Consider the following 21,813-nt stretch of genomic DNA (forward strand, 5'->3'; position numbering starts at 1 on the left):
TGCGTTCTCTCCTGGCGACAACGGCCGAGGGTTGGCATGCGACGTAGTGTCGAGATAGGCGGAAGGGCGGTGGCATCGAGGTTATATAGGTGCATGTACTCGTCGGTCACTCGTTCCACGCAGAACAACATTCCGAGAGTCAATGTTCTCCGGCCATATCTCGTAAGACTCTGCATCCTACATCTCCTCTCCCCACAGTGGCCCAATGGCCCAGTGGCCCCAGCATGTTCTTCTCCACCTCTCTCCCTCGCGCTTTTCTATCGCCGTTTGTTGTTCGGGAGATCTCGGCTTGAGGCAGCGTGGCCCAAAGCGGCTTAGCGCGGCAGAAAACCCTTCGCCCTGCCAACCGATTTTATTTCTTCCAAACTTTTTCTTTTCTTTCTCTCCGTCAGATTTTTTCTCCTCGCTTCTTCTTCTCCCATCCCCAGCACATCCCACCGTGAGGCTTCTGTCTTCGTTGCCCTACTCTCCAATCTCCCCTCCATCCTTCTCTCTTTCTCTCTTTCTTTAGTGCTGTTTCGTTTTTCACACAGCCCAAAATGGCCAAGCAGCAAGATAAGTCCTTCATGGGCATGCCCGTAAGTTACCTCTTCCCTCCATCCACTATGGGGAAAGGAGTCAATATGTTCTCGAATTGGGCCATGCGCAATCGCGTCGTGTTCGCTTTGGTGGCGGGTAGCATCGCTACAAGGCCTTGGGAATCGACGCTGCGATGATGGCCCCTTCGATATGCTCCAAACCTCGGTTGATGATGGCTGTTGATGACCATCCATTTTTGCAAACGAATGGCGGCTAACGTTTGTCATTTTCTGCTTTTCCATCTCCAGGGCTTCGTGGTCGACTTCATGAGTATGTGACCTATAGTCCTTATCGTGTTGGTTGGATGATAGCAGTCGTCGCGGAGCCGCGCTGCTATCATTGTGAACAGATTGTCAACTAACACGGTTTTGCTTGCTACAGTGGGTGGTGTCTCCGCCGCCGTCTCGAAGACTGCCGCCGCCCCCATCGAGCGTATCAAGCTCCTCATTCAGAACCAGGTACGTCGCTTAAGCACATTATGACAACTTTTTGTTATTGTAAAAATTTTTACAATTTTTTTTTTCAAATTATTTTCTCGTGATTGTGCTAACCATTTATTCAATATAGGACGAGATGTTGAAATCCGGCCGTCTTGATCGCAAATACAACGGTATCATTGACTGCTTCAGCAGAACTGCTAAGAATGAGGGTGTCGTCTCTTTGTGGAGAGGAAACACTGCCAACGTCATCCGTTATTTCCCAACCCAGGCCCTCAACTTTGCTTTCCGTGATACCTACAAGTCCATGTTCAACTTCAAGAAGGACAGAGATGGATATGCCAAGTGGATGGCTGGTAACCTGGCCTCTGGTGGTGTAAGTATTCACGCGACCAAACCAATACCACGTTTTTCAATCAAGCAATCCCGGCTAATTGATATCCTCAGGCTGCTGGTGCCACTTCCTTGCTCTTCGTTTACTCCCTCGACTATGCCCGTACCCGTCTTGCCAACGATGCCAAGAGCTCCAAGGGTACTGGCGAGCGTCAATTCAACGGCCTGATCGACGTCTACAAGAAGACTCTCAAATCTGATGGTATCGCCGGTCTCTACCGTGGTTTCGGCCCCTCCGTCCTTGGAATTGTTGTCTACCGTGGTCTCTACTTCGGCATGTACGACTCCATCAAACCCGTCCTCCTCGTTGGTCCCCTTGAGGGCAGCTTCATCGCCTCCTTCCTGCTCGGCTGGGGTGTCACCACTGGTGCTGGTATTGCTTCTTATCCTCTGGACACTATCCGTCGTCGTATGATGATGACGTCTGGCGAGGTATGTATACTTTTTTTTATTCCACCCTAATTATTACTATTGTTCGGGAAGTTTTTTTTTTCTTTTTCTTTGGCTGACCTCCGTTTCCTTTTCCAACACGTAAAGGCTGTTAAATACTCCTCGTCCCTCGATGCCGCCCGAAAGATCGCCGCTGCGGAGGGTGTCCGATCCTTCTTCAAGGGTGCCGGTGCTAACATCCTCCGTGGTGTCGCCGGTGCTGGTGTGCTCTCCATCTACGACCAAGTCCAACTGATCCTCTTCGGCAAGGCCTTCAAATAAGCGCATGTATTATTCCACAGATTCCTTCAATATTAATTCCTTGTGGTTGAGGCGATGGAGCCGGCAGGGAGTGGTGTGAGCGAAGTTTTGTGCGCGGTGTGGTTTTGAGTGAGCGGTGGCGCAACCGGAGTGTCGTATGGGAGGGGAAGGGGGAAAAGAAGAAAAATAAAAGGCAAAAAGAAACAAAAAAAAGATAGAAGATATGCATCAAGAACTGTCTCTTTTTCTTTTATCTTGGCTGCATGGTAACAAACAAATATGGCTTCTTTTTTTCTTCTTTTAAAACATGTTGTAACTTTACTACTGCTACTACTGCTTGCCTGCGAGCTTCTTTTATGTTTCTCTGTACTTTCTCTTGTGTGTATGTGTGTTCGATTTTGGCATTCCAAATCAATTCCCTTGCTCCTTTTCCTCTTTTCCTATTCTATCGGTATTTCTTTCCTCCGCCTGTTATACTACACTTCATAGAGAAAGCTCCTTTTGTCCACCGTGTCACCTACGCGCACGGCATGTGACTGATGATGTCAGCAAAAAACCGTAACTAGCTACACCAAGTATCCTCCAACGTGGAGTTGTATAGTTACCTCCGTTTGTGCACGAAGCCTATTGTCTTGTCTATTGGTGATCCCAAGCTCACTCCCGCTCGATCATCGTGCTATCCCACACGCACCTCACAAGGGAGACAGACATGAACTTACATCTCCAGAATCCCCCGCCAAGAGACCCATCTGAAGGCGAAGGCGCAGTCTCAAATGCGCCGGAGCCTACAACATCCCCACGCTCCTCCACATCTATCCCGACACCTGTTCCAATGGACAGTAGCAGTGGCCGCAATGCTGACTCCGCCCCGCCCCCCTCCCACCCCATCTCATCCCATTCAGCCTCGATAGTATACACACCAGATTCTCTCTCCCAATCACCCACGCAGACCACTGCCAATCCGCCCACAGCAGTGGATCCATTGTCCCCTCCGCCACCAGCACCAGGACAGACGCCAGTTCCCATCCTACCAACTCAAACCGGAGCGGGCACAACCGCCATGCACCCACCACCCATCCCTAACTCTATCCCCCCACCACCACCGAAAGCAGGCCAGATCCCAGCCGCCGCCTCCTCTTCCGCTTCCGCTTCCACCTCCCGATACCAACCAGCCCACCCCGCCCTGCAACATCAACAACAACAACAACCAGAACAACAACTACCACCCCCACCCCCGCCACAGCACAACCAATCCCTCACCCACCCGCCCGGCTACGTGCAAAACCCAGCCATAAACGATCCCCGCAGCGCACACACCTACACCTACACCCACAACTACCCCTACGGCGCCGCCTCCCCCGCCCCGCCAGCAAACACAAGCAACGTCGGCGGCAGCTGGCGCTGGGACGACGCCCCCGGTGGCGCGGGGGGGAGGTATGTGTATCAGGACGGCAGGGGGTGGGCGGGGCCGGGGCCGGGGACGGGCCCAGACGATGTCGATGAGGGTGCGTGGCCTGGTGCGGCGATGTGGCGGGGCGCGGTGGAGTTGGTGAAGACGGCGGGGAATCGGCTTGCGGAGGCGGAGGCGGGGGTGTGGAGGTGGGTTAATCGGCGGTGAGGTGGGCCGTGGGATTGGGAAATGGAGGAGGGTTAAGGGTTAAGGGGAGGGGTAGGGGGTAGGAGGTAGGAGGTGGAGTTTGTACATTATGGGTTGGGGATTGGTTGGGTTGGCTCTTTGGATTTGGATGATTTGGGCTATTGTTATTACTGAATGGACGTTTGGTTTGGGTTTGGAGTATTATGTTATTGTATGAACTTGATTTGTATGATATGGGTACGCTTTTGAGACAGCTCCTCCCCCTCGAACATTGTTCTTCTGTTTTCTCCTCCTATTTTTTTTCAACTTCAGAATCCTCTTCAACACGCAACAACAAAAAAATAAAAATTTTAAAAAGGAGATGAGGTTTGCAGTTTGAAATAACACGATCCGGTGCAACTTTTCCACAGGTAGTCAGAATAATGCTATACCGAGATACAGCCGCTCATAATCCTCCAATGAATGATTGAGCGCAGAAACCGTGCGATATAGCTACTAAACTATACAAAAGAATGACAAGGTATATATATTCATGTGTAAGGAAACAAAAAAAATAAGGAAGTAAAAGCACTTTGCAGCCATGCATATTCAACTAAAACAGGAAATATACGTAATATACCTTCACAAACAGAAACAGAGGAAAATAGCAGCTGTATGTGCCATATATCTGTAACTAATATGTAATATATCACTAACAAAACACACGGTATAGAGGTAATGTATACACAGTATACACAGTTTATATATAAGGTTATGTACATCATGCAGCAAATGATGAGGGGTTATAAAACTCACAGAAGAATATAATCAAAGGATCAGATATAAAATGAAGAGAAAAGCAGTATGTAAGCCTCTCAAATCAATTCTAGATAGTTTCAATGTGTCATTAAAAAGAAAAAGAAAAGAAAAGAAAAGAAAAGAAAATTCATAAAAATTGAAGTACTCAAGCATCAACTCAGTACTGTACATTTAAGACGACCGAGGTAGTGGAAGAAGGGCGAAGAAGAGACAGATCAGAGATAAGTTATGAACAGAATGCAAGGGGCAAGGAAATAATATTCAGAAGAAAAAAAGAAAAGGAAAAAAAACTTAGTGCGATACAGTTAAGATGACCAAGTTTTTGCACCCTTTTCTTTTATTTCTCTCCATTATTTTTCTCTCCTTCTTTTCTCACTGTTTTATTGATGCTTCAGCTCCTCCTCTTTTTTTAATCGTTTATCTTTTTTCTTTGTTTTTTTTTTCCGCGTGCCGTTTTTCTCCATTTTTTGTTGTGTCGACATAAATCATGATGGTGTGTCTTAGGTGCGTAAGACAGTTTCATGAACGGCGAATACATGCAAATAATATATCAACCAAAGACAGTAAAAAGGAGAAAATTAAAGAAAAATGAAATGATACAAGAGATAAAGGAGAGACAACATAGGAAAAGACAGAAATAGTGAAGGACAAAGTGCTCATGCAAATGGGGAAATGCGGGGGGCATTGAAGACGAGGAAGATTCAAAAGATGAAGTGTCGGGTTGAGAAAAGATAAGAGAATCCCTGACCTGCAGTAAACATAGGAGTAAATAAGAGGAAGGCCACCAAAGAGGTTATTGTTTTCTCTCAAGAAATGGTTGCCACAGAATTGTCGGTAGCTGATGATCAAAGCCCCCAAAAATATTGAACGTAGAGATGGCCATAGAAGGGCGGGCATATTGTGCACAAAATGATATAAGAAATGGGACAAAGAGACGTAACCCGTGCTTAGGCGCTGGAGTGGAGAGTAATGGGAATACGAAAGGAAACAAAGGAGAAAAAAATGTAAAATGAGGAAAACCAATAAGTCCAGGGACCCGTTAGAACCGGAGATAGGTATGGAGGTTATTTCAACGCCTTGGTCATTGGACCCCCAACCAATATAGTTATTCTCGGATAAGAGTAAAAATAAGTAGGAAAAGAGCTAAGAAAAGTACAACAAAGGAAAACAATAATGGAAGGATAAGAGAAAAAAATACCTCGTGTTAATGCATATGGGGATATAGACAAGTGAAGAAGAAAAGGAAACAATGAAAACACAAAACGCCATGATAATAGGGAAAAAAAGCCAAACCCAATGTTTCGCCCAAATACCTTTCCCATCCATTATCCCACTTGAAGGTCGGAGCGTTTTCCCTTGCCCCACAATACTGCCAGACTAGCAGGCATGTGTATGCGTATCGGAAGGGGACGCGTTGAAAAGATTGACAATCGTGAGAAGTGAATAATAATGTAATAATAGTAGTGGCAGTATTAATAAAAATTAAAAGTGCAGTCTGGTCCGGCCCGGCCCAACCAAGGAAGAGATAGATGCGGGAATGAAGATGCCGTTATGTTAAAATAAGTGATTAGGTAGGTTGATAGATCTGCGTGTCGAACGGGATGTAAAAAAAGTATAAAAGAGTGGTGGTTACATAGAACCGAGTTGCAAGAGCGCTTCGACTGCTGCTCGTTCTTCGATATCGACTGGTTGAATGGGAATCCCGCCAGGCACAGATTTTGTGAGAGCCGAATAGGAGGGTCCACCACCATGGCCCCGACCCCTACCTTTGGAGCCAGCCGCATAGGTGTTATAATCATAGTAAGCATTGGTGTTGTTGATGTCAGTACCACCCTCAGGGACACTAGGGTAAGACCTGGCCCTGAGGGCGGCAGCTCCAATCTGCGCCCAGTCCTCTTCGTCCGTGACATCTGCCTCGTCCCAATCGCCGTCCATAGGTATTTCATCCTCAGGGGTTTCGGACGAGGAACAGTATGACGCTCGATCATCTCCATCGAGTGACATTTTGTCGGCTTCGTGCTCCAACATGGTGATATCTTCATGGTCTTTGCAGTCGAAGTCGGAGTGAGAGAAAACAACAGAATCTCCTGCCATCGAGGATCCATACTGGCCAGAAAAGTCGCGGGGCCCTCGACCAGCAGGGATTTGGATCCTGTGGGAGGATGGCACACTGCCTGGAGGAGACGATGGTCCATCTTTAGTATGTCTGGGAGGTTGGTTATGACGTCGTGCATCCCACCTGCCCCATCCAACCTTTTCAAACTCAACGCCTCCATCGACTCCAGCACCTTCACCATTTCCCCGGCCTTCCAGGGCTCCTACAACAAGTCTGCGTGCTTTAGCTGGAGGGATCCTGGAGAAACCTGGTACTGACGTAGTCAGGTAGCCGATAATATGTCGTATAGCCAAAGGGCCATGCGTCAGAAGGATATCGGGGAGGTGGTATTTGGCCAACATGCCAGGAGAGATCGCATCCGACCCGGCAAGGGAGCTCAGATTCTCTGCCACCAAGGGGGGATGGTGATGCTGGTCCTGGCCTTTGGCATGGTCGACTGCATCCTGCAGGTCGATATCAGAATCGACATGCAAAGAGACATAGGGTGGCGAGGCCGGCAGGTTCGAGTGGTGGCGTTTGAAACCATGGGGATTTATGTTAGGGGAGAGGGAGTTGGGAGGCGTAGGTAACATGGTAGGTTGACCATGGTGACGAGTTGGAACAGCAGCCAAGCTGTCCCTGCCATAAGAGAGGCCACTACCACGCGGCTTGGGGATCTCAACAGAGGCGGTCTTGCCAGCAAGTGCCATGGCAATGCTGGACGAAGCTGGGCGAGTCGCCATGATTGCGGATACAGAAGGTGGATGGTTGATATTCTGTTCAGTTGGAAGCATCAGGCGACATATGTTAGCCATCGAATCAACAGGAGCAGTTGTATACATGAAAAATTAGATATCAGAAGAGGCGGAGTTATTATAAAGAGGGGAAAGACACGCGTGGCATTCGAATAGAGCCAGGCGCAGTTGCACGAACAAAAGAGGAGTATGGAAAAAGATAGAAAACACCCACACCACTCGAGAATATCCCCGCTCAAAAATTTATGATGGCGAGGAGACAGACGAAGATGAGCGGGATGGCTCAGGTTCAGCTGTATGCGACACAGGACAAGGGCAGTTTTGATCGCGAAAGGGAGACCGAAGGACAGTCTCACTTGGAAGGAGGATTAATTATGTAGAGTAGAAAGGGAATATGAACGAGAAGAAGTGAAAGGCCGAGAAGATGAAAGAAGACGACAAAGAAGAATGAAACAACGAGAAGGGAACACGATGGCGATTTCAGTTAGTATACGAGAACCAGCAACACTTCGCAGATAGAACTTGTTTGGATGAGATGAGGTTGAAGTTGGCTGAAAGATGGCGACGGGCGACGAGAAAAGGACGGGGAAGGGTTAGTCAGTCACGTATGCCTTAGTCAGGCGTCGCTGCTGGAGTTCGTCGTTCTGTTCTGTATCAGGGACAAGGGACAAGGAGACAAGGGGCAGTCATTGGGCCCCGTTGCCGGTGGAGTACTTCCCCATACAATCCACTATGGAGCGGTACCTTAGCATGGCCCGGCCCATGGGCCCAGCCAAACCACGTGACCCACGTGGGCGAATCAAGAGTGCTTTTTTGGACGAGGACAACTCTGCCTTCCGCGCTTGGTGACTTGGTCCCGCAATCATAGGCGATGATTTCGTGATGGAGACTGCTCGTTCTCGACGACTCTGTGGGCAGATATGCTCAAGACACATGGATGGAGTGGGGAGTCTGAGGGCATACCATGGTTACGAGGTGGCTGCACCCAGGTATTTACTTCAGGATTTGTCATTTGGTTGATGTAGCTTCTTCCTATTTTTATTTCAGACTTTGCCTTCCTGATGAATCACGCGTAGCATTTGAACTTCAACTTCACGATCCATCCTCGGCTAGCCGTGTCTGCTTGAAACTCAATCATTCATGCAGTGCGGAACGAACGGTGGGGTTTGTTCCAAACCCCTTCTCATTTTCGTTCGTAGAAACATACATGCGATGCAGCCCACATCAAAAACCCTTTCCAGACCCCTCCAGCCAGTCCAAGCCTGCCAACACCACACACATCAGTGTGGTTGGCTGCGGCCTTTCTCCTCGAGTCTGATCCACCCCTCCAAGACATGGAGGTTCAATTACATCATGCATTCCTTGCGTTGAAAATGCTCGGTTGCTCAAAGCAGTGAAAAGTGCATCAGCCAGCAACAGAGAACACACTCCGCTCTTCTTCTCTGCTATTGGCTGGCTGACTGTGGTTAGAGCTCTTTTCCGACCCTGCAGCCTCGGTCAGCGAAGCCTGGGGAAGAGTCTTTTCCACGAAACTCCCCAAATCCCCATTTTGCTGGCGCATGGGCCAATCGATAGGGACCCAGCTACTTCGGCAAGAAATGGGCCATTCCCACAATTGACATCAAACAAGACACAAAACAATCGCGAACATCATCTCTGGATGGCTCATCCGGGAACTCTTCTTTATCCGCCCCGAAAACAAAGTAAACAAACACAGGTACCCAACCCTCACTGCAATACGCAAAACTTTCCCAAGGTACAGCACATGTGGGCTCTGTGGCCAATTTTACTCGCTGGGAAACAACATGTAATGAAGAGTTTTAACGTTACTAGTAGGCCATTGAACGTGCACATCGCACGTACCGCCTGATTTTCTATTTCTTTATTTTTGCCAATCGTGACAGGATGACAATATGCGAGATGATTGTCTCAAGAGGGACAAGAATCAAGGCGTATACAATACACAATTAAAAAAATAAAAATAAAAAAATTCCAATTGGGAAGGAGATTCGTCAAATCCATGAAGTGTGGATGCTGTCGGTGGTTGTTGACTTGTTGCCCTGCATGATCGCTGCATACAGTGGAGCTTTCAACTAAGTTAATGGGCTGGATTCAGCAATATTTCTGATGGAGGCCAAGGTATGATGAAAATGAGGAATATACACGCGCAAATACCCAACCGTTGTTCCAATGAGCATTTCTTTTGGCTACTCATCATCACTTCAAAAAGTATAATAATAATAATAACAAAAAGTCTACGGTGTCCGTTTGCCCTGCCCTGCCCCGCCTTGCTTTCTTATCTTTTGTTTTATCCTCATCTCATTTGTCTCATTTTTCATCCCCACCCACATTCAGAAAATTTACCAGAAAATTGAAAAAAAATACCTTGGGGGAGAAAACAAGCTTTACTCCAGAGACTGTGGATTTTTATGTGCTTCTACAGTCAACGTACGTAGAGAAAAAAAAAAAAAAAAGAAGCCTTAAAACCAAGAAACAACCAGACTGATATCATCATAGAGACATAACTAGCCTTTCTTTATTTCATGTGTAGCTCCTGAGGGACCCGCATTGACTACAACCTCGTTAGGCTTTTTATATATTAAGAGTTTAGTTTAATAATTTGATCATGGCCTAAGTAGTAACGAAACGTGTCTCGAAAAGGGAGTTTCAATTCTTGTTTCATTTCATTTCATTAATTTTAAGAAGGGAGGGATCATTGTCTTGAGAAACCTGAGCTCTAGGCCCGCCATCCACACGATGAACTAATTCTGTGAGAGTGATGTAGTTAAGGCAGGTAGAACAACGAGCCTGGTCATGGCTCTAGAAAGTTAGCTCAATGGCATGAGTCCGATGGGAGATGAGAACTTTCTTACTCCCCCCCGTTCTACCCATGCTGGTTCTCGTCGGGGAAGCAGATGTGGAAAAGAATCCTGTCGCGGACGGATGACGGTAGGCGGGAGCAAACTGCCAGGCCCGAGAGAGGTGTATTGTAGGTAGGGTACCAATTGAATAGTTGTTCAAGAGCGGAGCAGAAGATGTACGGTCCTAGCACCATCCATATTCAGATATCAACCGCCCCGACAACATCTAGCTCCCCCTCCCCTTTCCCCCACTACCCCTTCTCGCCCCGCCCTTCGGATTTCTCGCCTTTAACATCCACTCTGGCGTCTCCAGCACTAGGCCACCCTTCTCCCTATCCCATAAGACTCCTAACCCGTTCTTTCTCTCCACAACAACATCAAAAAACTCCAACCCAACTCCCTTCCGCCCAGCAACCCCAGGCTCGGCCCCCACAACCCCAATCCCCAAATCCACCCCCTCACTCAAAATAACTCCATTCTCGCTTCTCCAAAACGGCACGCCGGCCTCCAACGCCTTCTTCAAATCAATATATATCAGTATCTGCGCATCAGTTCGCATCCCGGATATCACCCCGCCAGCACCAGCACCAGCACTCCTATCACGCACAACAATAGATCCCCCGCGCCCTTCGGGTAATACACTGGATAGCGCCGGCCCCGTGGCGAAATGTATGTGGTTCCTGCTCATGCATCGTAGGCCGCCAGACGCGAGTATCAACGGCCAGGCGGCATGGTAGGTGCCGTGCACGACGGTGTCCGGGAGCGCCGGGGCGGAGGAGTTGGCGGAGGGAAGGGAGAGCTTTTCGAGGAGGGAGGCGGCTTCGACGGTTTTTATGCTGTGGCCTTGCGTGGCGCGGATGAGGTAGTGGGTGGGTTCTGGGTCGTTGGCGGCTAGGGCTTGGGCGGTTGCGGTTGCGGTTGCGGTTGCAGTTGCAGTGGGAGAGTCGTGCTCATCTTGCTTGCAAGGGTCTGTGGGTGGTGTGGTCGTAGTCTCCGAGGCATCATGCGAGTGTGGGGGTTTATACAGGAGACCAAACCGTTGTTTGTCGGAGGTGGAGACCGCGTTTAGAATTTCTGGGAAGGTGACTTTTAGGGATTTCAGTTTCCGCCATGCTAACTATGGTGTCAATTTGTGTGGTCCTGTTAGCGTTTCTTCTTTTCTTTTTGGGGGTAGTTTTATGAAGCTTTTGCTATGAGGGGTGGTGCCATTCGGTGCTTCCTTCTGATGGGTGGAGGGACATCATACAAGATCAGCGACGTTGGCATAACCATGCCTGTCAATTTTCAACCCTTCTCTTTCCGCCGCGTGCCGTAAGATGTAGCTTAATGCCTTCGAAACGACTACCTCGCGACTGAGCTCGGAACGCCCCTCTCCGCGCCCACGACCCCGTCCCCGGCCAGAATGGGACATGCGAGCGGCGCTATTCAACCCAATAATCGATAGCTGTTTGAGAACACCGGATCGAACCAGCCGATTTGCGTTGCACGACGGCTTTAGATAAAAGCGCTTTGTATCTTTTTGTAAAAAGAAAATAGCTTGTCTATTTTATCTCTTGGAAATGAGAGCGTTTGATGTGGGTTAATGCAGTGAGTCATTGCGCAGCTGGTAGTGGGGGGATTAGTTAGTTGAGTGGGATCTAAAAATTGATAACTATGAGGAACGAAACGAATTGCCGCTTGAATATTTGGCGGCCTTCTAGCGCCTGACGATTGGAATTCTCTCCTTCGTTACAGGATTGAACGAAGCATATCATTCATTTACGTGGAGTCGTTAAAAAAAACATTTAGCCACGGTTTTAGGTTCGGCAAATTCCATGTGGGTTAGTTACATAGCTACATCGTTGATAAGGACGGCGATCCCAAGCGCCATAGGAAAGTTGACCTACTACAATCAACAACGGTAAAAGACGATTTTAAACAGATTCCGATTTGCGTGGAATACTTCCAGGGGTTAACTATCTCGGAATACTTCATTCGTAACAACTGCGAACCACCAAGACGAACGACATCGCTATACCAAAGCCTAACTAACATGCACGAATCCGCCAAAAAAGAAAAGAAAAGAAATAAAAGAAATAAAAACACATTTCATCTGTCGCATATGCAGTGACATTCAGCAACTGGACAAATCCTATGCTTTTTGAACCAGTCCCTTGCATGGTGAGCATGGAATCCATGATTGCAATTAATGCAGAAGACCACAAACCTTTTCATCACATCTTCCTGAGGTGCCTCACTTGCTTGCTTGCTCGTACTTCCGCTAGCAATACCAGCTCTGGACATCGGATCTGTGGTGCCTAACCATAAAGAACAAATCCCGCATCTGGGCATATGTCGCCCACACTTTGGGCAGATAGTACCTGACTGGGATGCGGTGCCGAGGGGGCTTGCTGTTATTGAATGAACGACTTCCATGCCGGTCGAGGGGAAAACCGGGTAGTCAGGTTCATCCTGCTGGGAGAGAGGACGAGTACAGTAGTTGCATGTCAAACTGATTTGTTGCGGTGGCGGTTTTATGAGTCTGTGGCCATCCCAAGTGACTGCCAACTTCCGTGATTCAACGTCAAACCTAGCCCTATCTAGCTGGAGTTTCCAGGCATTCACTTGCCGTCGATACGTCTCTCTCCAGGCTTCAAATCGGATACTGTTTGGTGGATCGGTAATGAATCGCGGGACAGTATGGCTCATAGCAAGAACAGGTGTTTGAATGTCGCCAAACTTGTCTATGTAAGATTGGAATAGACCCATTGCTCCATGGTTAAGGCCAGTAAGGATGACTCCTTCAACATCCCCTTGGCGTATTGCATCCATAGTCGCATCCCCCAGGTAAGAACTTAACTCGTTGTCGGGAAGCCAGCGGAGAGCGACCTCCACTCTATATCTTAAAGGAAGGGTGACCTCCTTAATCACAGAATTCCAGTCACCTTTGCTCATCAAAGCTAAAATAGCCCGAGCGTAGGGGTCTGTGAGCTCCTGGGCGATTTCCCTACATGTCTCCTCCCAGTCGGGGTCGTTTTCCCCTTTCGTCGCGCCGGTAATAGCCATGGCGAGAAGTTTATGTGCCTGAGTAGGATGATTTTTCCTGAGAGCCAAGAATGCTAATTTCGGTTCGTCCTGGAAGAGCGCCAGTGCAGCAGCCTTAGTATGTTGACGAACTTCTACAAGATTGTTCACCGCTGCTTCCAAATCAGCAATAGATTCCGCAGCTCCAGCGATGCGAAGGCATAGACGGCGGTGGGCCGGGAATCGAGTTGCGCATCCTTTTCCTTCTGGAATGCGAAGTTCCTCTGTGAGGCCTATGATGAGCTGATCTATATCGATATTTTGGTTCAAATTAGATCGGGATACGCGATTCTCAAGGCTCTGACCTATGCTTTATGTTAGAATTTTTTCGGTGAAATTCACAATTCCGGGTTATACGAACCAAAGCTCTTATTCCATATACTATATACACCAATATAATTCATATCCACGGAATGGATGATCATAGAATCACTGGCCGAATTTTCCCTGGCACCTATTATACTCAGCTAAAGGCTAACAGACAAAAGAAGGGGACAACGTACGCCCTACCCAATCCCAAAACTCCCGCAGTCCAGGGTCGTCAGGGAAGAACTCTTTGTTCGTCTCGCCGTCGAGGAGGTAGCCCTCTTGACATCGTAATCGAGGAATGGACATCCAGGCTAAAGCGTCATGGATTGTTAATGGAGTGTCAAATATTCCTGCGGATAAAGATCTTTCAAAACTCTCTCGACCAGAGATATGCTGAGTGACATCTGGTTTAGTAGGATACTCCGGTGATTTTTTGTCCTGGCCATTTTTATTATCTGTTTTGGTGACTGAACTGCCGTTCGGTTGAGTGGTCGGCGATGCACAACGGCCCTGGATTCTTCGCACGGTTTTGGATATTTGCGAATTGGATTCTGATGAGGGCCTTACACAGCTCAAATTTACGTTCTTTTCTGAAATGTCTCCACGGACTAATACACTTTGAGAAGAAAGAGCCACAGGACATGGCTGCGATTGAAGTGTGAATAGAGAAACAGACCGATTGGCCAAAAGTGTAACGGTGGTCGGTTCACTCGACGTGCTGAAGTTCAAAAAGTCAAAAGATGCTACTTTCCCATCACGAGGAAGGTGAGGGTTCCGGAAATCGCGGACTGTCTTCGTGTAAATATGTTCGTGGTACGATTTGGCGGAATATCGTCCCAGGGTTTGATCTTCTAATGACGTTCGGTTTTCGTCTGAAACATATTCTTTGACAACATCATACGCCTTGAAGTCCCCATCACTAGACAGCATCCCTAGGCACCCTTGTTTGGTTCTGGAGAACCGTAGACTCCATATCGAGGATTTTGGGTCAATAACATTTTTAAACTCAAGAGCTGCCGCAGTCTGAGTGGAGTCCGTAGTTGGGAGTGTCCCAGATGAAAATCGAGGTCCCCAACGGCGATCCCAAATACAGATGGAAATATCTCCCGTTGGATTGCACGACGCAATGTAATTTTCATCCAACCAATCAACTGCTAAATTATGTACACAGCGGGTGGGAAATTGTAAGGATGGGTTTCCTGGACCCTCTACATCCGGGAAAATGTACCAGTCAGGTAGTGAATAATTCAAAACGTTGGAGATCACACATACCTCGTAAATCGTATATTCTGACGAACTGGCCTTTGACTCCTGCAACTATGGTATCTGGTTGGTCTTTGAAGAACTTGATACTGCTAATGGGCTCCGAACTCGCAAGCTTCCAGAGAGGCTCTAACGCGTGTCTATCGGATCCGTAACCTCGAGAACCGCTTACGGAGAGGCGCTGATTTACGTCCCAGATATTTAGGCAAAAGTCATTTCTCACTTTATCCAGCCCAGCCGCTAAGAGCCCCTGAGTACTAAACGCAACGGCATTGCAATATCTCTGATTCCGGATGGGGAAAACAATCGGAGCTTGGTAGTTATCGTCCATACGAAGAATAGCTGCCTCCCCCGACGCCAGACCAACAGCTACCAGGGTCTCGTCAACTGGAGACCAGTCAAATGCACGAAAGATGGGGACCCTGGAGTGCGAAGCGATCACATCGTAGGTCAAGCAAGCGCTATCTCTAGATGTCACCTTGCAGAGCTTGAACGATTTGCCAGTTACATCGACATAGAGGAATTTTTGTTCAACCGCATTTGAGGTTGGCGACCAACGGATAGCTGTTTCCATTTTGCTCAATTGGTGGGTGTAGCTCACACCGGATGAATGAAATATATAATATTCAGCCTGTATCTAGCGCCATCATGGTCACCACAAAAGAAACGCTGCGTGGCCTGCTTGAAACTTGTGTTCAAAAGAAGTTCAAACCAAATACGAGTTCACGATGTGCAACAACCAAGGAGAGTTTGGCGGTGCTAGCCTGCCAATCCGTCCTTCTGGTTGGCTGGGCGAAGCTGGTGGTTGCGAGCTCCGGACCGATAATGATCCGTGGGCAAAGATGGAGTGACTAAGCGGCTGATAGCTCCAAGAAGCTTTTTTTTATTATTTGTGCCTTCTCCTTGGCTTGAACAGTGTTGATGAGCAGTTACTCTTTGATTGTCGTTACAATCATAATAAAACCCAGTTTACAACTCATGAATGAGGACAATTCTCTTTTTCGATTGTCCTCGTTGACACCCATACAATACCCAAACTCCTGAGATTCTCACTTACATCATGGCGTTTCAGAAACAAGGAAAGCGAAAGGATATGGCAGATGATTCAATTTCTTTCGAGACTTCAAAGCGACATCGGGGAGATTATCGTAATTTTCGGGAAGCGTCACCAATCGTGAGGGCCGAGCAGGATGATTGTCGAAAATACCGTGATCGAAGGGAGCCCGGTAGTAAACTTGGCAAGCAACCAAGTAGGCCCCAGATACGCGATTCAAATACATACGGCGGCGAAAAGCCAGAGAAGGATGACCATGCTTATGCTGCAGGACGCTCCACAGCGAAGCCATTTCGTTCTCGCGATCCAGACCTTCCCTCCGCCAACGAGCTTAAAAACAAAATTCGCGACATCAAGCGCCTTTTAAAACGTGGCGACCATCTTCCAGCTGACGTCAGAATAGAGAAGGAAAGGGCGCTGGTGGGATATGAAAGGGATTTGGAAATTGTCGAGTCTCGAAAGAATCGGGCAGCAATGATTAAGAGATATCATTTTGTTAGATTTTTGGGTACGTTTTTGTCGGGATTCACACACCCAACCGCTTACGGTTATTATTATAGAATGCTAACATGCACGCAGAACGGAAAGCAGCGACCAGGCGACTGAACAAACTACTGAAACAGAAAAAGACACTCACAGAATCAAATCCAAACCTGGATAAAAAAGAGCTGGATTTCGTTGAAGAACAGATATACGTCACCCAGGTGGATCTCAACTACGCCATATACTCCCCCTTGACAGAGAAATATATATCTCTATACCCGAACCAGCGTCGCGACAAAAAGACTCCCGAACCGGACCCCGAGGACTCCAATATCATCCGCAATAATTCCGGTGAGAAGCCACCGCTGTGGTATACAGTCGAGCAGAGTATGAAAGATGGCACGCTCGAACTGCTGCGGGACGGGAAACTTGGGATTGGCATTTCCGGACAGAAGACATCGAATAACGGACCGTTAGCGGTGCTAGGACGTAAGAATAATGAGACCGTTAGTGGATCATCAGTGGCCACGGAAGGGGATAGCAAGCAGCAGGGAAGAAAGAAGGATAAGGAAAAGCAACACGATGTGAAGAAGAGTAAGGAGCAAGAGGGCTCGAAGAATTCGGGACCGAGAAGGCATGATGTGCATATGGATGACCAAAACAACGATGACGGTGATGATGACAGTGATGGCGGATTTTTTGAAGAGTGACATGTCATTTACAGAGAAGGACTTTCTATCCACACAAGGCCTGTATACCCTGATAGGAGCTGTCTCCTTTTCACTTGATTGCTCTTGAGTTTCATCCTGTTTTACGATTTGTATGATTATGATACCCAATCAATTCCTGGTTATTATTGCTCATCTATCATAAGGGCATGTACACTCTGGACTTGTACTCTAGACTCGCATCCCATTTTAACCTAACACCCCCCCGGCTAGCGCCTGGAAGCAAAAAACCACACCTGCAAACAAACCTACCAGGATGCGTCTAACGAAAGGGAGGACACACGATCGATTAGATTCTCCTCCACTACATTAACATCATCCTGCTAAAAGGCCAATGGCAAAATAATGACTGCCAGATATATATCTTTCGCCTGCGCCTTCTATCTTGTTCTGTCCGATATTTATTCGAACTGTCTTGACGTTAATAGAATCCAGGAGAGGTGAATGTATGCATATATAATAAACATCTGTTAACCATGTGGAGGCTGGAGGGGTGCCGTCGATGCGAACAGCAATCTTACGGAGAGAGAAGTAGTAGTCGAAGAATGCCTGCATTCATATATATATATATATATAACAGAGCAAAACTTCAGCGAGAGAACCTACTGCCATTTAATAAACAGAAAAAGGGAGAGGGGGAGGAAAATAAAAAGAGAAAAGGGAAACGAGAAACCATAAATACATCAAACCGGAAAGGAAAGAGAAATAAACAAGAGAATCAAAATTCAACGGACCACCGAAACCGACCTGATAACTACCATAATAACAAACACCACACAAACCACATTTAGACCCGCCCATATGACACGTTTTATCTCAGCGCACACTCAGATTTTCCCCTGTGCGCTAACTGCCCATACATCGCCTTCCAATCCAACTAACATACATAAAACCACCTGCCCTCCGCTTGGCCCTTGGCCTCACCTCCAGATACCGTGTATTCGTTCAGGATGTGTATCCCACGCCAATCCGAACGAGAGATAGGCAGCAATGCTCAAAGAAAGCACTCCTCTTATCAATCATCCATCCATCCATCCTCGCCATTTTGGGAAATGGGGTAGCTTAACATCAAATGCGAACCAGTGCTTTCTCTTGTTTGGGGACGTAAAGAGATCAAATGGTAGAAAGGGAGGTGGGAAATTCGGGGTTAAATAAGGTGTGAAGGAAGAGTTGTGAGGGAAGGGGAGGGGAGCAGGAGATAGAACGATTTTGGAAAACTCCAAACACGTGAACCGAATGCATTATATATAGATGAACAAATCATATGTATATATATATATGGTAAGAAAGAAGGCAAAGAGACCAGTAAATTGTGATCTCGTGATCTTGGAGATCGATGAGTATGTCAGAGAGGGGAAAGAGAAGACAAGATGTGAACCAAATGTGAAAGGCAAAAGAACATGGTGATGGGCAGTTAGACAAGCCCGTGAATAACTATCACCTTGCAAAGTAATTGCAATAAAATGCACATAAAAAACAAACAAATAAGAAAAGAAAAATGTGGAAAAAAATAAAGGACGTAAAAGAAACATATTTTGAAGCCACCCACCAGAAGATCAGGAACGTTGACGCCATACATTCTTTTGTAAACAGTGGTGTGCACTCACATATTTTAAACCTCCCTCTTCTCTTCCCGTTTTCACATAACTACACAACCCCCACTCCTCGCCCTCCTCCGGCCTCCCAACGGGACCAGACCAGCCGGTCCATACGCACTCTCATCCCCTTCCTCATCCTCATCAAACATGCGTTCCACGTCCCTTGCTCTCCGCCTCCTCCGACGCGCAGCAGCCACGCCCGCTTCCTCGTTCGCCATCATGTGATCCGCCCACTTGCGCTCGAGCCTTATGGCCGCTGCAAGATTCCCACGTAGCACGCGCTTCGTGTGCTCCCTGACCACCATCTGCCAGCCGTAGAAGCATTTGAGGTCAATGATTTCTTTTGGGTAGAGGATTGTGGCGCTGGGTGGCGGGGTAGGGGTTGAGAGCATGGAGTTTTTGGGAGTGACTTGGGTGGTTTCGCCGTCTGTGGTTATGGGTGTTATTGTGGTAATCGTAGTGATAGGGGAGATGGGGATTCTTGTGTTGGTGGAACTGGAGGTGGAAGAGGAAGGGGAAGAGGGGGAAGATGAGGATGAATATGATAGAGATTGGCTGGACCCGGTGGCGGTTTTCGGAGAGACGGTGTCGGTTGTGATAATGGGATACTGCCGTGGCACGTAAGTGTTGCTTGACAGCACCTCTCTGATGCCTGCCCAGGTGATATTTCCGCAATCGAAGACGGCAACTCGGAAGCCAGGGCGTGGGAAACTATTGGCATATCCACGCTTACGGGCTTGACTGCAGAGCTCCATAATGGTAAGATCAGAGACTCTTGTGTTGTCGAGGTCAAGAGAGCGGAGGTGGGGGCAAGCTTTCAAAATTTGTAGCATTCCCGCGTCACCTAACCCTTCGCAGTAGCTAAGATTCAAATGCTGGAGGGTTTCAGCGCACTGCGCCTTTGAGAGTTCAATTAAGAACGTGTTAGTTAACTTGTCTAATTCCTCCACATCAAGATGGGTTAGGCGTGGGGTGGTTCGGACGACTTCTATAAGGGCACTGTCCCCTATATTGGGGCATTGTGACAGCTGCAGCCCTTCCAATGCCGGAAGGTTATGAGCAAGGCTTTTGATCCCCACATCAGTCAAAGCTCGGCAGCGGGACAAATCCAAATGTTTCAATTTCCGACGGGGGACGACAGCGCGGCCTGTCAGAAGGTCGACCTCGGGATCAACACCCTCCATGAGAATCTTCAAACTCGTATCCGATAAGGAGGAACAGTGTGACAGAATTAGCCTTTCTAGGCTATTAATCTCAAACAACTGCTGCAGGAGTTCGTGATTATCAAATGCAGACAGTTCATTTGCCCGTAAATCTTTCAAGTGGGGACAGGAGGCGACAATCCGTCTCAACCCTTTGGCGTCGACGCCCTTGCACCAGGATATGTCGAGGAATTCCAGTCTGGGACAGTTCTGGGAGATGGTTCTCATGGAGGAATTGCCGACAATCGACAGTCCAGATACATCAACATGAGTCAAGTTCGAATTATTCCGTATTAACAAATGGAAGGTTATTCGGTTAATCTTGGAATCCCTTATGCATATGTTGACCAGATTCCGACAGGTATCGGATATGCGTTCTCCATGGGCCAGCCATGCATTTTCCAACTGGGCGCAGCCACGGAGGTTCAAGTCTCTCAAAAAGGGGCCTGCCGCGGTGATCACTTTTATCAATGCTTCACTTGGTATATCGGTGTAATAGGTAGATGCATCCAGTTTAGCCCACAGCTGTCCGTCGAAACACATTTTGTTCCATGCCTTGCACACACGGGAGCATCTAAAGAGGTCTTTGGCAGGTAGATACTGCAAAATGGACATTTTGATTTCCTCCGGCATATTTTTCCAGAATTCAAACTGAGGAGGCTTCTGTGAATTTTTCGTAGCTGGCGCCATTTCCTGACTTTCAGAGAGTGTCATTGGGCTTGGTAGAATATCGCACCTAGACGTTGGTCGCACATCTGCAGGGAGCGGGATAGAGCCTTGCGAGCTGCTATTGATGACGGCAGCAGCAGCATCTGACATCACAACCCTGATCGGGACTCTGTTCTCATCCTGTATTGTGTGGCTGTCGGGGGGTACGTTATTGTTATTGTTCCTGGCCGAGAGAGAGTCAAATATCTGGGGCGAGGCTGGGCTTGCAAAGCATTGTGTATATGACGTTGAGTTAAGAGAGACACAAGACATTGACGCTTTTCCTTGCCGCCGGTAGCCAAGGGACGATGAGCGTTGCCGGCCAGTTTTCAAGAGCGAAGGGCTTGACGCGATCCGTTGGAGTCCATTCAGCAGCCTCTTGTGACCCTTGCTCCTGGGGCGCATGCCAGAGTGGTTGTCCGCAGATTCCATGCTCATTGGTGTAGTCGCAGCTGGCAGTTCTACAATTTCATCCGGCAGTATCGAAACCATTGTGAGTTGCGTACGTATGACTTGATGCTTAAAAGGTAGGGGGATTTGCTGGAGATCGAATCCAGTTCGATGGTAGGAGACAGAAGATAGGACAAAGAAACCATAGAACGTTGGGGGTTCTAACTGCGCAATCAGGTCAACGGCTGTCACGAGGAGAATACGATAACAGATGACGATGAGTGGCAGCAAACGAACCGTCCACGGCCCAAGCAGGCGAACGGAGAGCTGATATCTTCCCCAGGAGGTCTGCAGAGCAGGGACACAGAGCGGGCAGCGGGCGTTAAAAAGGCGGAGTGTGCGGGGAGTTGTGGGAGAGGACGGGTGCATGAGGTCAGCGGCCGGCATCCGCGGTAGCGTCACTCTCGGTCGAGGCACATGTCACCGTGGGTGACCTTGTCTGCTTGCACTGCAACAGCATGTTATATATAGCAGACACCACAATGTTGGCCACGGGATCAGGACGCCAAAGCAAACCTACGCCACCTGCTGGATGGGAGTTATTATTTACGGAAAGACAGAAAGAATATTAAACAGCTACTGGCGGAGGCTCCTGGCCGACGGCGGCAGGTGAGCGAGAGATCATTCATGACCAGACCGTGGGGCCAGCGAGACAAACGTCATACTAGTAAGTTATTGCTCCCACCAACTAGTAAATCCAGCATCAAGTTATCGTTATCTTATCAGCAGGCCACCAAGCGTGGACAAGTG

The 21,813-nt window shown here is 48.0% G+C and overlaps 7 protein-coding genes across 7 annotated transcripts; 3 read left to right on the forward strand and 4 right to left on the reverse strand.

Annotated features, from left to right (window-relative positions):
• Positions 1-399: 399 nt before the first annotated feature.
• Positions 400-2,120, forward strand: HCBG_06990 (ADP,ATP carrier protein; the record flags this gene model as incomplete). Its single annotated transcript, XM_045434039.1, has 6 exons — positions 400-578; positions 828-849; positions 961-1,037; positions 1,147-1,392; positions 1,464-1,841; positions 1,947-2,120. 6 exons carry the CDS (start codon positions 540-542, stop codon positions 2,118-2,120), a joined length of 936 nt encoding a protein of 311 aa, XP_045285520.1.
• A 688-nt stretch (positions 2,121-2,808) lies between these two features.
• On the forward strand, positions 2,809-3,717 carry HCBG_06991 (uncharacterized protein; the record flags this gene model as incomplete). The annotated part of the gene is made up of 1 exon (XM_045434040.1): positions 2,809-3,717. The coding sequence occupies one exon, from the start codon at positions 2,809-2,811 to the stop codon at positions 3,715-3,717; it is 909 nt and encodes a 302-aa protein (XP_045285521.1).
• A 2,332-nt stretch (positions 3,718-6,049) lies between these two features.
• On the reverse strand, positions 6,050-7,332 carry HCBG_06992 (uncharacterized protein; the record flags this gene model as incomplete). The annotated part of the gene is made up of 1 exon (XM_045434041.1): positions 6,050-7,332. One exon carries the CDS (start codon positions 7,330-7,332, stop codon positions 6,124-6,126), a length of 1,209 nt encoding a protein of 402 aa, XP_045285522.1.
• A 2,896-nt stretch (positions 7,333-10,228) lies between these two features.
• HCBG_06993 (tRNA splicing 2' phosphotransferase) lies at positions 10,229-11,616 on the reverse strand (the record flags this gene model as incomplete). Its single annotated transcript, XM_045434042.1, has 3 exons — positions 10,229-10,389; positions 10,461-11,322; positions 11,452-11,616. The coding sequence occupies 3 exons, from the start codon at positions 11,614-11,616 to the stop codon at positions 10,229-10,231; spliced, it is 1,188 nt and encodes a 395-aa protein (XP_045285523.1).
• A 677-nt stretch (positions 11,617-12,293) lies between these two features.
• On the reverse strand, positions 12,294-15,414 carry HCBG_06994 (uncharacterized protein; the record flags this gene model as incomplete). Its single annotated transcript, XM_045434043.1, has 5 exons — positions 12,294-12,297; positions 12,412-13,573; positions 13,630-13,722; positions 13,772-14,785; positions 14,850-15,414. 5 exons carry the CDS (start codon positions 15,412-15,414, stop codon positions 12,294-12,296), a joined length of 2,838 nt encoding a protein of 945 aa, XP_045285524.1.
• Positions 15,415-15,900: 486 nt separating this feature from the next.
• HCBG_06995 (uncharacterized protein) lies at positions 15,901-17,087 on the forward strand (the record flags this gene model as incomplete). Its single annotated transcript, XM_045434044.1, has 2 exons — positions 15,901-16,402; positions 16,474-17,087. The coding sequence occupies 2 exons, from the start codon at positions 15,901-15,903 to the stop codon at positions 17,085-17,087; spliced, it is 1,116 nt and encodes a 371-aa protein (XP_045285525.1).
• Positions 17,088-18,744: 1,657 nt separating this feature from the next.
• On the reverse strand, positions 18,745-20,619 carry HCBG_06996 (F-box domain-containing protein; the record flags this gene model as incomplete). Its single annotated transcript, XM_045434045.1, has 1 exon — positions 18,745-20,619. The coding sequence occupies one exon, from the start codon at positions 20,617-20,619 to the stop codon at positions 18,745-18,747; it is 1,875 nt and encodes a 624-aa protein (XP_045285526.1).
• Positions 20,620-21,813: the final 1,194 nt, after the last annotated feature.

The sequence above is a fragment of the Histoplasma capsulatum genome (assembly GCF_000150115.1).
Source record: "Histoplasma capsulatum G186AR genomic scaffold supercont2.10, whole genome shotgun sequence".
NCBI classification, from domain to species: Eukaryota; Fungi; Ascomycota; class Eurotiomycetes; order Onygenales; family Ajellomycetaceae; genus Histoplasma; species Histoplasma capsulatum.